The sequence below is a fragment of the Salvelinus fontinalis genome, chromosome 13, assembly GCF_029448725.1.
Source record: "Salvelinus fontinalis isolate EN_2023a chromosome 13, ASM2944872v1, whole genome shotgun sequence".
Taxonomy (NCBI): Eukaryota; Metazoa; Chordata; class Actinopteri; order Salmoniformes; family Salmonidae; genus Salvelinus; species Salvelinus fontinalis.
This window is the reverse complement of record NC_074677.1, coordinates 46,998,037-47,013,703: the sequence shown is the minus strand read 5'-3', so window position 1 is coordinate 47,013,703 and position 15,667 is coordinate 46,998,037. Positions and strand designations below refer to the sequence as shown.

Here is a 15,667-nt window from a genome sequence, read left to right as displayed (position 1 = left end):
CCACTTCATTGCAGTGGTGTAAAGTACTTAAGTAAACATACTTTAAAGTACTACTTAAGTAGTTTTTTGGGGTATCTGTACTTTACTTTACTATTCATATTTTTGACAACTTTTACTCTGCTACATTCCTAAATAAATGTATGTACGTTTTACTCCTTACATTTTCATTGACACCCAAAATTACTTGTTACATTTTGAATGCTTAGCAGATTTTGAATGCTTAGCAGGACAGACAAATTGTCCAATTCATGCACTTATCAAGAGAACATGCCTGGTCATCCTTACTGCCTCTGATCTAGCACATTCACTAAAGACAAATGCTTAGTTTGTAAATGATGTGTGAGTGTTGGAATGTGCTCCTGGCTATCTGTAAATAAATAAAAATCTTGCTGGTTTGCTTTGCTTCATCTGGTTTGCTTAATATAAGGAATGTTAAATGATTTATACTTTTACTTTTGATGCTTAAGTATATTTGAGCAATTATATTTACTTTTGATACTTAAGCAGATTTAAAACCAAATACTTTTAGACTTTTACTCAAGTAGTATTTTACTGGGTTACTTTCACCTGAGTCATTTTTTTTATGAAAGTATCTTTACTTTTACTCAAGTATGACAACAAAGTACTTTTTCCACCACTGCTTCATTGTCAAACACAGTTTTTACCCTAGCTTTAAACTCATTCAGAGAAGAGCTCCTGTAATTTCATGTCCTTTTGTAGCTAGTTCAAAATGGAGGGGAAAGAGAACTGGAACTCCTTTTTAACCCACTCTGTATGTGCCTTTGGCAAAGTCAACAAAATACAGTTGTGTAGGCAATAGTTGATAGAATGATTGACAGTGAAAACATTTGACAAGGCCCTACCATCTCACCCATCCTAGCAGACAAAGGCAGGCCCTGTTGCAGCAGGTACTTAAACCACATTGTTGAGTAGTTAAGTGATGAGAGCACTTGGAGACAATGAGGCCAAGGTTCAGAGCTGTTCTGAGAAACTGGTGTGACCTGTCTGACTGCTGATATACAGTCTCATGCAAAGATTAAGGTGACGGGTGTGTGAAGGATGTTCTTTCAGTGCGCCAGTCCCTTCGTCACACCCAAGCAAATGCCTCTGGTTTCGAGGAATACAATGTCACGGCAGGGTCCCACAGGAAAAAAAAAACGTATTGACTATTAGACCCCCTCTGGGGCCGAGGGCAACTGATTTTGAAGTCTCAGGCGAGGCCTCATGAGACCATGAGCCCACTACAGAAGATCCAATAAAAGTTATACAAGCTAGAGTATGCAGTCTAATTACACTACATGCATAGGCCCAATACAATCACTAGTTTGGTTACATGCTGGAATTGGTCACCGTTTCATATCCGATAGAAAGCTCTATTCTATTTGAAAATACAGTGATGGCAACAATAAGTCAAAGCCTAAGGAAACCAATCACTTGGAATCTTTTTATTATAATAAGTCAAACAGTTTCTACAAGAGCTTCCTAAGTCTTTAGACTTTGAACTGGCACACTTACTACATACTGATCATCGTCAACACAAGACACACCACAAACAGGATGTCACCAACATCAATGGTGTAGTGAAAGAGGACATCAGCTAATGTATGAGCAGTTTCTTGTCACATTGATCCATTTTGATGAGTGTTCAATGAGCGTTTTCCCCCAGATCTGTAAACCACCAAATCAAAAGCAGTGTAACAGTGCCCCTTTTTCCTAGAACAGGCCGCTCAGCCGTTCACTAACTTCCCACAACTTCTTGGCCACAGCGTCGTCTTTGCCTTTGGCAACCACGTCCTGCGGTGCACAGCAGAAGAAGTAGCGTCCACTCAGGGGCTCGATACCCTCCTGGAGGGCACAGTGGAGAGTGGTCTGGGCCCCGGATTCTGGATCCAGGAACAACAGTCTAGCTATTGGCTCGATGAGGAATCTCTGCCACAGGCTGCAGTTTCGGGACAGCTCTGTTTTCACTACTCCTACAGGTGGCAAAACATAATAGGTTAAGAAAAAGAATACAGGTGAACTTTCAATGATCCAACACAGGAAAACAAATACCCTTAGCATGTACCCTAGGATGTGTAGAGTGTATCAGGACTCATTGTGGTTCATAGTGACAGATATACCATTTAATAATCTTGAAGGAAATGACCAACCTGGGTGAACACTGTAGCAAGTGACATTGGTACCCTTCAGTCTCTTGGCCAGCTCGTGGTTGAAAAGAACATTGCACAGTTTGCTGTTGCAGTACGCATGGAAGAACTGCCAGCTGTACCTCCCAGTGCCCAGGTGTTTATTAGTGATAAGGGCATCAAAGTCGATGTTGCCCCAGCGATAGGCCATGGAGCCCAGTGTGACTACACGGCCCCCAGTGCCCTCCTTCAGGCGGTCCAGCAACAGACAGGTCAGCAGGAAGTGGCCAAGGTGGTTGACCCCAAACTCAATACCAAAGCCATCAGCAGTGCGCCCATCCGCCACCAGACCTGAAGGAGAGACCACAGATGGTTCAATAGCCTTTCTACTCATGTTTTCTTATGAATACAATTAAGAGAAAAGAATATGACCACATACCAGCATTGTTAATGAGAAGATCCAGTCTAGCCTCGGTCTTCAGGAAGGTCTCGGTGAAAGAACGCACTGCCTGAAGGCTCCCCAGGTCCAACTGCATGTACACCACATCAGTGCTGCCTGTCTCCTGAAATCACAATGTTAGGCCTATATTTTCCACACCTTATTTTATTGTACTTAAATATCTTAAAATATTGTGTCCTAAATCAAAAATGTTCAATAATTTCCTATAAATAGCCTACTATTTGAAAGTATTTTCAAATAGTTATTTCAAAGTCCTGGGTTAAATGAATGGGAGTGTATTTGAATCAGTGTATTTGTGTATTTAAAAAAAACTTTCACAGTGCCTTTGAAAGTAATTGAAATACCCTAAATAGTATTTGAATCCAGGTCTGATATTTACAGGCATACAATATTATCAAATGATAACGTTACATCTCACTAATGAATATTCGCATACAAATGTGGAATTATTGATTTTTACAAGATTCTTGTACCCTTTTTATATCACTTATAGCAAGTTCGGCTTTCTCTTGGTTGCGGCATGCCATGATTACTCTTGCACCCCTCCTGGCAAGCTCCAGAGCAGTGGCTTTCCCAATGCCAGTGTTGCCACCTATAGGTAGAACAAGATATTGACTCAGGGCACATAAAATATGAAAAAACAATTCTGCGTTTCAGAGGCAAGACAAACCTGATTAAAAACCAAAATTAGATAAACATCATAGGCATGATCATAGGCATGAGACAGACAACACCAATTAATGTATTATTTAGGTAACTATCCTACATGTTATCAGACTTACAAAGCAGTCCAACATGTTTACAAAGCAGTCAAACATGTTTAAAGGCTAACAGACGTACCTGTTACTATTACAGTCTTCCCTGCCATCGCTGCATTTCCTTTAAATTTGGAGCTTTTGAAAATAGTTTTAACAAGGATAATATACACTGCAACTACAACACCAGTTGCAACTAGTAAAGGTAACATGTTTTTTGCCCGGTCGTTGGTGTCCCGACTCAAACTCTGCTCGTGGAAGTGCAGCCAGTGAATATAACATAGTTAGTTGCGGAGCAGGCTTTTTGTTAGGTTACCTGCCAGACCTACCTGTCCCACCGGTTCCCTGCTTCCAATTGATCACCGTCAAATATTCTGACCAAACCGGTGTTGATGTGTTTCCCCATTTACTTCTAGAGATCTACACAATTGCGTCGTAGCAGAAAGGAAGAGGAAGAGAGAGGCCCAAATCGGCGACAAATCTGTCGTTCTCCAGCAGGGGGCATTTTTTCGTTGTTTGCCCACCAAGCAAGGAGTTTTTGAATTAAGGTCAATGAGAGTGTTGAATTTGGTCGACAAAAAAACGAATGGCTTATTTTCTACGCGAGGTTTATCTAATATAAATTACTTAATCCTTAAATTGTTACACTCTAAAAAGAAAAGGTTCCTGGAGTATCCTTTACAGGTTCTTCAAATTTAAACTGTGGGGGAACACCTTTTAATGGATCCTCAACGAACCTTTTGAAGAACACTTTCGGGTTCATTTTTTAACTACTTCCCCTCCCCAGTTATTAGTTTTATTAATAATAATAATAATAATACGCATAACAACAATAACACAATATTTTAGTTCTCAGTGTTTATTATGATTTTAGTGGGAAAGCAGAATAAAAAAATCCAAATATGAGGTAAACTGCCAGCAAGTCCAATGGATATATCCTCTGGTGTGGTGATATTAATGTGTTGATGTTCTCCGTATCCATAGCCAGAATGATTTTGCAGTGCATGGTGATCTAACAGGTTTTCTGTTATATTCATCAGAGGTGTAGGGAGGGTGAAGTCCGTGAATCCAAAGAATAGTAATTGTACAGACGATTAACAAAACATGCACATGACAGAATTCTTACCTTGGTTTTTGTGGTGAATGTGAATGAAAAAAACTGTTTTGATCATGGTTTTCATACACATACCTTGTCCATAATGTAGAGGCTTATGGGATATTCATTGAAGAGGTAGAACCCTTTGGGGGCCATTTTCAGTGCCAAGAACTTTGAGGATCTTAGAAGAACCCTAGTTGAACACCTCATTTTTTGAATGTACGAGTGTACTGACACGTGACATCCTAGCAAGTTTGAGAAAAAACACTTTATTGGAAATGTTTCCAGATGGCTCATGCCATTAGGGCTAGTAGCATAGCATCTGTCTCCATTTAATACAGGTGGTTGACGTCAACAACCCTCCTCGAATATTTAAAAATGGGATTACAATAATGAGATGTATCCACCAATTCAAAGAAAGGATAAGCGGGAGCTGGAAAGCCCGCTGTGCCGCTTTGTGGACAACGTCTCCCATATTTAGGGAGGAGAGACATGTATCTTGTCAGTATATCCATGGTCTTAGTGTACCTGACACAACCTGTTCTTCTTATGTTCTTCTTTTTTTTAAAGTCAGAAAATAAAAAGAGGGGGAAGAAGAACATCAAACAAAAAAATAAAACCTCAGTAATTCAAATTCACTCAGAGCCCTACACAGTAAGTGTTTTTTCACTAGGACTCTGAGTGTTTCTGGATCCTGCACATGGCGAACGGCACCCACAGCACTAGACTGCGGAGCTTCAACCATGACGACCAACACACTCCCACTTTCTTTCACTCTTTTCGCCGCCTAGGAGACACGCTGGACAGTGCTTAGCCTGGTGATCTCTTCCTTTTTTATGCTAAGAGGGCACTCAGGGGACTCGTGCATGTTCCCCACCATAATTCCAAAATTCGTTGTCCTCTTCTATCTTAGCAAAATGATCAGTCATATCCAGTTTCCTAAAAACACTTGATACATGTCCAAACGCTTTACAGTTTGTACATTGCAATACCCTGGGAACAAATGCTCTCACACAATAATTCATATAGCCCATCTTAAGAGACACCTCATCTAAAAACAGTAGCACAGACATACTATCCCCCTTTCTTCCACTGACCATATGAGACAACCGACGAACACCTACTACTCCAGGAATTTCTCTTCATCGTCTCAACCTCAACTTCCCCACTGACCCCAGAAATCACTACCTTAATTGGTGCCCTGCTCTGAAAATTGAAGCAAGTCACCCCTTTCTCCATCATTCTGGTGTGGCCCAACGTGTGCTCCTTTTGATGTTCCAATACACAGAACGTCAAAACAATTCCACTTCTGGTTACCCTCACGGACTCCCCAGACCCAATGCTTTCTTTACCATCCACGAAACATCAAACGGATCCCCCAGGTACATCTTCTTATCAATAAACTGCACTCCGACTCCGACTCGTTTTCCACTGTAATTTTAGCTCTCTTTATCTGAGCTTAAGCGACAGTACTCCATCCAGTATTTTTTATCAGTTTTGTCACTCCCATTTTTGCTAGCACCATCAGACTCAAATTCCACCTCCGCTTCCACCATTTCCTCCTCGTTTGTCTCTCCTCGTTTTCGGCAACACCACACTAACACAACCTGCCTGACCGTGTCTACACTTCTGCGACTTATCATCACATTGAAAAGATCTAGACGCACAACATTCGCATTGTAGTCTGAGGTCTGATTGTGTTCAAATCTGGCTGACCAGGAGGTGGTCAGGGGCACATTGTGTGCGGATGTCTCCTAAATCTGGACCCAGGCGAGTCTACATGCATGAAGCAAAAAGTAGGCCTTGGTTTTGTAATCTAGACTTCTCGAACTCAGCAGGGTATTACGTATCTCACCTGGTGTTGAGAACAATAATGAATAGGCCTATCTAGTCTGCTGTGTAAAGCCTTGTAGACTTTTCATCAAACGTACATTTCACTAGTAGCCTACAGGGTGCACTTAAAGACTCGGCATACCTGCCAAAATTTGAACTGTATTGAATCTCTGCACTACAACTTTGACTTTTCACCTACTGCCAAAGGCTTAAACATTGCTAACATTGAGTTGGACTTTAATACTTATCTGTTAAAAATGATTAGGAAAATCAACACATTTTCAGGATGTTCCCATCACCCACAAAATCTCACCTAATGTAATGTTTTGCCTACAGGCTACACATAGGCTGCATTTACACAGGCAGCCTAATTCTGATCTTCTTCTTCTTTTAATTTCTATTGGCAGTCTAAATCCAAAGAGGTGTATTCCAGCCACCTACTGGGTGGGGTAAAAACTGAGAAACTTTAACACAGTAAAAAAAGGGAATAGGGGAAGGGTGAAAAACATACTCATAATATGCTTAAACTCATATTGTCCAAGCCCCCCAAAATAACAATAAAAACTCAAATCAATGTACTCCTTCAGTCAGTTTCAAATGTCTACTCAGATCCCTACACAGGTTTTGGGGCCTGAGAGGGGGGAGTATCTTCTGACAGTATTCCCTGCAATGTTTCAGATCCAAGAACCTTTTTGCTGCTTTCACGATGATATCCAATTTCTTCGATTTTTATTAGTTTGTCCTTACAATTAATCACCTGAGCAATGAACCCAACAAAATCCATCCTCTTCAGCATTAGTATTTCAGGATATTTTATCTGATGACTGACATCAACAGGCTGCTGGTCATCCACTGCCATAGCTTCGTCATATCTACTCTCTCCTTCAACAATTTTCACTGCCTCCACATAGGAGACCTGATCGACAGCCCTGATCCTCGCTACATTGACCTGGTTCACCCTGACAGGGCACTCAGTGAACTCTGGAACATGAAATTCTTATCTTTTCCCAAAAATGGGTCTTTGACCAATCAGATCTGCTCTTGACCCTTCGGTAAGCCACGCCCAAAATTTTGGGCAACCAATGGTGGCTAGAACTATCGCTGAGTCCAATCACCTCGGACAAACTCACTTTTGAAACATTTGAAAGCACAGCATTTTTAAACGGGCGGCAGATAGCCTAGCTGTTAGAGCATCGGGCCAGTAACCGAAAGATCACTGGTTTGAATAAAGCTGAAAATATGTTCTTGAGCAAGGCACTTAACCATCATTTTCTCTAGGGGTGCCGATCTACTATGACTGACCCTGTAAAGCAACACATTTCACCGCACCCATGTGGTATGTGACAATAAAACATCATATATATTTTTATTTTAAACCCAGAGGCGCAACATCGCGAGACTTCCGGGAGTGCTTGCAAAACAGATCAAGCAGACCAGGCCCGGGGGTTTGGAGTTTGAGAAGTCAATGAGAGAAGTGAAAAATCTGTTTCCTGATTAGCATGGGGTAGTCTGATTAGAAGGGGGAATTGGGCTTCCTGGGAACATGTTGTCCGAGGTTGCAACAGTAACCAAGAGGGGCTTAGCGAAGGGTCAATTGGGCAAAAGATTCTAATTGGGCTGCCTGTGTAAACATAGCCTTAGACAGACTCAGCATACCTACCAAAGCATCTCTAAACTGTCACTTCTCAAGGTAAACCAACAGGTTTATTTTAGTAATAGCTATCTTTGAATGTTGTGTAGACAATACAATAACAGAGGCAAAGCACAAAAACATCCTGTGGCGTTCCGCTATTAGCATCGAATAGCCCCTGTGATATGCAACTTTCAGGGAAGTCAGGAACAAATATACACAGGCAGTTAGGAAAGCTAAGGCCAGCTTTTACAAACAGAAATTTGCATCCTGTAGCTCTAACTCAAAAAAGTTCTGGGACACTGTAAAGTCCATGGAGAATAAGAGCACCTCCTACCAGCTGCCCACTGCTCTGAGGCTAGGAAACACAGTTACCACCAATAAACCCACTATAATTGAGAATTTCAATAAGCATTTCTCTACGGCTGGCCATGCTTTCCACCTGGCTACCCCTACCCCGGTCAACTGCCCGGCACCCTCCACAGCAGCCCGCTAAACCCCCACCATTTCTCCTTCACCCAAATCCAGATACCTGATGTTCTGAAAGAGCTGCAAAATCTGGACCCCTACAAATCAGCCGGGCTAGACAATCTGGACCCCCTCTTTCTAAAATGATCTGGCGAAATTGTTGCAACCCCTATTACTAGCCTGTTCAACCTCTCTTTCGTATCGTCTGAGATTCCCAAAGATGGGAAAGCTGCTGGGGTCATCCCCCTCTTCAAACGGGGTGACACTCTAGACCCAAACTGCTACAGACCTATATCTATCCTACCCTGTCTTTCTAAGGTCTTTGAAAGCCAAGTTAACAAACAGATCACCGACCATTTCGAATCCCACCGTACCTTCTCCGCTATGCAATCTGGTTTCAGAGTTGGTCATGGGTGCACCTCAGCCACGCTCAAGGTCCTAAACAACATCATAACCGCCATCGATAAGAGACATTACTGCGCAGCCGTATTCATCGACCTGGCCAAGGCCTTCGACTCTGTCAATCATCACATTCTTATTGGCAGACTCAACAGCCTTGGTTTCTCAAATGATTGCCTCACCTGGTTTACCAACTACTTCTCTGATAGAGTTCAGTGTGTCAAATCAGAGGGCCTGTTGTCCGGATCTTTGGCAGTCTCTATGGGGGTTCAATCCTCGGGCCAACTCTTTTCTCTGTATACATCAATGATGTCGCTCTTGCTGCTGGTGATTCTCTGATCCACCTCTACGCAGACGACACCATTCTGTATACTTATGGCCCCTCTTTGGACACTGTGTTAACTAACCAAACAAGCTTTAATGCCATACAACTCTCCTTCGTGGCCTCCAACTGCTCTTAAATGCAAGTAAAACTAAATGCATGCTATTCAATCGATCACTGCCCGCACCTGCCTGCCCGTCCAGCATCACTACTCTGGATGGCTCTGACGTAGAATACGTGGACAACTACATATACCTAGGTGTCTGGTTAGATTGTAAACTCTCCTTCCAGACTCACATTAAGCATCTCCAATCCAAAATTAAATCTAGAATCGGCTTCCTATATCGCAACAAAGCATCCTTCACTCATGCTGCTGTAACGGATGTGAAATGGCTAGCTAGTTAGCGGGTACGCGCTAATAGCGTTTCAATCGGTTACGTCACTTGCTCTGAGACTTTAAGTAGGGTTTCCCCTTGCTCTGCAAGGGCCGTGGCTTTTGTGGAGCGATGGGTAACGACGCTTCGTGGGTGTCAGTTGTTGATGTGGGCAGAGGGTCCCTGGTTCGCGCCCGGGTCGGGGCGAGGGGACGGTTTAAAAAGTTATACTGTTACTAGGTAAAGCCCCGCCTTATCTCAGCTCACTGGTCACCATAGCAGCACCCACTCGTAGCACGCGCTCCAGCAGGTATATCTCACTGGTCACCCCCAAAGCCAATTCCTCGTTTGGTCGCCTTCCCTTCCAGTTCTCTGCTGCTAATGACTGGAACGAACTGCAAAAATCACTGAAGCTGGAGACTCACATCTCCCTCACTAGCTTTAAGCACCAGCTTACAAGCACCAGCTTACAGATCACTGCACCTGTACACAGCCCATCTATCTACCTCATCCCCATACTGTATTTATTTATTTATCTTGCTCCTTTGCACCCCAGTATCTCTACTTGCACATTCATCTTCTGCACATCTACCATTCCAGTGTTTAATTGCTATATTGTAATTACTTCGCCACCATGGCCTATTTATTGCCTTAACTTCTTACCTCATTTGCACACACTGTATATAGACTTTTGTTTTCTTTTTTCTACCGTATTATTGACTGTATGTTTTGTTTATTCCATGTGTAACTGTGTTGTTGTATGTGTCAAATTGCTATGCTTTATCTTGGCCAGGTTGCTGTTGCAAATGAGAACTTGTTCTCAACTGGCCTACCTGGCTAAATAAAGGTGAAATATATATTTATATTTTTTAAAGATGGTATGGTGTGTTTTTTAATTTCCTTTATTGAACTTTTCACCAGAGGCTGGTGGGAGGAGCTATAGGATCCACATGTTAGCCTCAGTTCTATTTACTCCATTTAAACAAAACTTTCCATACATGTTTGACCATGGAAGAAGTGGTTAGAAAGTGACTTTTTGGACCAGAATGCCAAATCCTTTAGAAGATAAAAGTGCTCAAAGTTGACACATTTTGCATACCCCACAATATGATGAGACATCCATGTCTTCATCACTGGAAAATATAAAAGGTTGAGTTTGATATGTTTTTAAAGCTTACAAACAGGGTTGTCACACTATTTTATAATTTCTTGAAACATTGACATTTTACAAATGATCTAAAAACCTGTAAACTCAAAACGTTTTTTTCATTTTTGCATATGTTGTAGTTTAGACCCTACTTTACATCATCTAATGTGTTTGTACTGTGCCTGCCATTGGTTGAGACACAACATGCTCGTGAATACAGGGTCGGTGTCATTTCAATAATTTAAATATAATTAATTCAAACAACAGATATTCTAATTCAAGAAACATTCCCTGATTTGTGGATCTCCAACTATCTTTGTGGGACCATTTGAAAGTTGACATTTCCATTTTATTCCCATTTTATGTATCAGCCAAAACACGACACCCCTTCTCTATTTAAGAGCATGTCCACTGGGCACAGACGTCAATTCAACGTCTTTTCCACGTTGGTTCAATGTCATTTAATTGAAATAACTTGGAAACAATGTTGATTCAACCAGTGTGTGTCATGCCCTGATCTGTTTCACCTGTCCTCGTTATTGTCTCCACCCCCTCCAGGTGGACTCCCCACTCTGACAGCTGTGTGCCCAGTGGGTGTTGTGTCTCAACCGATGGCGGGCACAACACACAAACCTCAGACAATGTAAAATAGGGTCCAAGCTACAATGCATTTTTAGATAGTTGACATTTCAAAAAATTACATCTTTATTAAACTGTTTTTTTCAAGAAATTGACAAATATTTTGACAACCCTGTTTGTAAGCTTTTAAATGATATCAATCTCAATTGCAATTTTTTTTAACAATGATGAAGACCGATGTCTCATGGTATGGTGGGGTATGCCAAATAGGTCCATTTTGAGAACCTTTTATCTCTTGAATGATTTGGCATTCAGATCCAAAAAGTCACTTTCTGAGCAATTCTACAAAAGCCAAATATGTACTGTTTGGTAGCACTGTAGAGCCCTGACACATCATGCGGCATTGCTTAGATGCTAAAAAGTGTTGAAGCACTGACCTGGGTGCAGGCTGTAACAGGTGACGTTTGTGCGATCCAGTCATTCCCCCAAGGGTATGTGCAATGCCATCGGGGGGACACCAAATAAAAATGTGATTCACATTTTTCATATATATATTTTTTTATTCTTCACATTTTCAAACAGTCCATTTAGATTTTCCAACAGGGCTATATATTTGGGTGAGGTTTTTTTCTCGCCTGAGTAGCCTCGTTTCACTGCAAATACATTTCATTAAAACATCTAGTGTTCAGTGAAAAAACAACACAATGTCAAATACAGGAAGCCTAGTCAAATAATTAACATCCAATCACATTAACTGTTACTCTCTCGCGGGAATTCCACTAACGGCCCGTATGTAGCCAAACGTAGCTGCTACTTATGTCATCGGTGCTGATGGCGCAAAAGCCATGACAGGGAGACATAGTGGAGTGGTAGCACGTTTGCAAGCAGTTGATCCTGACGCCACTTGGGTACACTGTTGCATCCACCGAGAGGCTCCTGCTGCCAAGAGAATGCCTGACAGCTTGAAAGACGTTTTGGACACTACAGTGAACATTTTTAACTTTGTTAAAGCAAGGCCCCTGAACTCTCATGTATTTTCTGCACATTTTCTGCAATGATATGGGCAACAACCATGTAACGCTTTTACAACATACAGAAGTGTATTGGTTATCAAGGGGCAAAGAACTGACAAGTTTTTTTGAATTGAGAGACGAGCTTAAAGTTTTCTTTACTGACAATAATTTTCACTTGTCTGACCACTTGCATGATGACGAGTTTCTCACACGACTGGCCTATCTGGGTGATGTTTCTTCTCTCTTGAATGATCTGAATCTAGTATTACAGGGACTCTCCACAACTATATTCAATGTGCGGGACAAAACTTAAGCTATGATTAAGAAGTTGGAGCTTTTTTCTGCCTGCATTAGGACAACACACCTGTCTTTCCATCATTGTATTATTTTTGTGTGCAAATGAACTCAAGCTTACGGACAATGTCAAATATGATATAGCGAAGCACCTGAGTGAGTTGGGTGCACATTTACGCAGGTATTTTCCCAAAACGGATGACACAAACAACTGGATTTGTTATCTCTTTCATGCCCTGCCTCCAGTCCATTTACCGATATCTGAACAAGAGAGCCTCATCAAAATTGCAACAAGCGGTTCTGTGAAAATTGAGTTTAATCAGAAGCCACTGCCAGATTTCTGGATTGGGCTAGGCTCAGAGTATTATGCCTTGGCAAATCGCGCTATTAGGACACATGCCCTTTGCAGCCACATACCTATGTGATAGTGGATTCTCTGCCCACACTAGCATGAAAACTAAATACAGGCACAGACTGTGTGTGGGAAATGATTTAAGACTGAGACTCTCTACAATACAACCCAACATTGCAGAGTTATGTGCATCCTTTCAAGCACACACTTCTCATCAACCTGTGGTGAGTTATTCCACATTAACAAAGACGTTTTATATGTAAGATGGTTAAATAAAGAGCGCAATTATTGATTACTATATTATTATTTGTGCTCTGCTCCACTTCCCACGAGCCGGTTTGTGACAAAACAAATTCTTATATTTAGTAAATGTGTGTGTGTGTGGCAGGCTTACAGGGGGGTACACAGCTGGAGGTTGAATGTTTGAAGGGGTACGGGACAATAAAAAGTTTGGGAACCACTGATCTACACTGATTGAAGTGGATTTAACAATTGACATCAATAAGAGATCAATGTTTTCCCCTGGATTCACCTGATCAGTGTCAAGGCAAGAGGTGTTCTTAATGTTTTGTATACTCCGTGTATATTAATTAAGAAACCAACCAGCCATATTATCCATTGACATTTGTTCTGCTCGAGGGAGGATGCAACATGCAACAATATCAATTGTTCAATATAATGCTATGTGAAACAAATATCACACTCTAAACCGGACCCGGAGCAATACATGACTCACCAGTGTTGTTGATAACAATATCTAGTCTAGATTTAGACTTCAGGAAGCTCTCAGAAAAGGATCACACAGACTGGAGGATTCGAAGGTCCAGCTCCATGAACACAACCTCATTGTTCCCAGTCTCCTGAGAGAAAAGAATGACCAGTCAGATGCTCTGTGTGTCTCTTACTTAATAGAGTCTAATAAACCGTCAATGACTTTCTGACATGGCCTCCCGAGTGGCGCAGCGGTGTAAGGCACTGCATTGCAGTGCTTGAGGTGTCACTACAGACCTGGGTTCGATACCAGGCTGTGTCAGAGCCGGCCATGACCAGGAGACACATGATGCGGTGCACAATTGGCCCAGTGTTGTCCGGGTTAGGGGAGGGTTTGGCCGGACGGGATTTCCTTGTCCCATCGCGCTCTAGCGACTACTTGTGGCGGACCGGTTGCTGACAACGGTTGCCAGCTGGATGGTGTTTCCTCTGACACATTGCTGCTTCTGGCTTGAACGAGCAGTGTGTCAAGAAGCAGTGCGGCTTGGCAGGGTTGTGTTTTGGAGGATGCATGCCTCTTGACCTTCGCCACTCCCGAGTCTGTAGGGGAGTTGCTAACAACTGTAACTACCAATTGGGGAGAAAAAGAGTTAAAGAAATACAAATATAATTTCTGACAAGGTGAAGCTCAAAGATGGAAATGGATCAGCTAAAGTGACCAGAGCACAACTAACTATCTGTCAAATGTGAATGAGACGGACAAACAATGTGTGAGGAAATGTGAACATGACTGAGTGTTATGGAATTACAGTAATATCATCCATGTATGATCCACTTTCGTCATCCTCATTCAAGGATATGTATCTGCAGTATTTCCACTGTTTACCAGACAGTGTCATGTGAGACATATCAATGAATATTGATTCTGACACCTCTCTTATGTCACTGATGGCAGCTTCTGCCCTCTGCTTATCTCGACAGGCCATTATAACCCTCGCACCTCTCCTGGACAGATCTAATGCTGTTGTTTTCCCAATGCCAGTGCTAGATCCTGGAGAGGACACACCCACACAGATCTCGAGTTCATGTCCATTAGTATATATTTTGCAATGTACAATAAATGGCATTCCAAAAAATGTATTGCGCAAAGTAATGTAGAATCAGTCTCATGTTACCACCAATAATAACAGTACATAACACCAGATCGGTCATTAACTGACTGTACATGATGATGCAGAATAATTGCCCACCTCAAGTGTCACAAATTGTTTTATAACGAACCAACTCACCAGTCACGATTACAGTTTTTTCATGCAATTTGGTAGAGCTTTTGCATCTTGTTAGATTGAGATGCCAATTTAGAAGTACATAACCTGCGATGAGTCTAGCACTGACAAAAAGCAGTGTGAACATATTCGTACTGTATGTATTATCTTTCTCTATACATAAGAATGAACAACAGTGGAATTGAAATATATTTATATATTGCGCAATGAACCCGCCCTTTGACAACATGTGTTGTGTTTTGTCTTGACAGTGAGACTCCTAAGGAAGTTATGCAAAAAGCACGTTATAGATTAAGAATTTGACAAAAATTCACATCACTTAGCGCTTATTTTATCATTACTTAAGTAGGCAAGTCAGTTAAGAACAAATTCTTATTTTCAATGAAGGCCTAGGAACAGTGGGTTAACTGGCTTGTTCAGGGGTAGACCAACAGTTTTTTACGGCTCAGGGATTCGATCTTGCAACCTTTCTGTTACAAGTCCAACGCTCTAACCACTAGGCTACCTGCCAGCACATGGTAGCTTAGTGGTTAAATACTGACTTCATCACACATATAAGTTGACTCATAGTTGAGCTCAAAGGTACACTGTAACTGTATTGTGCCGAGAAAGGGACAGTGCAGCGCCCCTTCTGGGTCTTGAACCCCGGTCTCCCAAGCCTTAAACAAAGTTTGCAACACTATCACCCTCTATTTGTTAGAGCATGTCCCCACTAATAACTTTACCAAGTCCCTCACATGCACTGTACATGCCTCTGTGATGGCTTAACAGGCAACATTCCATCCCACTGCTGACACCGGTGTACAGCAACGTGCAATGTCC

General features: G+C 41.9%; 1 protein-coding gene across 4 annotated transcripts; it reads right to left on the bottom strand.

The window, feature by feature from the left end:
• Positions 1-1,430: 1,430 nt before the first annotated feature.
• Positions 1,431-3,831, bottom strand: LOC129868815 (dehydrogenase/reductase SDR family member 13-like). Of its 4 annotated transcripts, XM_055943072.1 has the most exons (6): positions 3,671-3,831; positions 3,427-3,479; positions 3,060-3,178; positions 2,566-2,689; positions 2,151-2,477; positions 1,431-1,973 (listed from the first exon to the last, which is right to left on the bottom strand). In XM_055943072.1, the coding sequence occupies exons 1-6, from the start codon at positions 3,745-3,747 to the stop codon at positions 1,714-1,716; spliced, it is 960 nt and encodes a 319-aa protein (XP_055799047.1). In that variant the 5' UTR covers positions 3,748-3,831; the 3' UTR covers positions 1,431-1,713. The 4 variants fall into 4 exon arrangements, with proteins under 4 accessions (XP_055799047.1, XP_055799048.1, XP_055799050.1 ...); XM_055943073.1 differs by having other exon boundaries at positions 3,427-3,764; XM_055943075.1 differs by lacking the exon at positions 3,427-3,479 and having other exon boundaries at positions 3,658-3,764.
• Between the last annotated feature and the right edge of the window lie 11,836 nt (positions 3,832-15,667).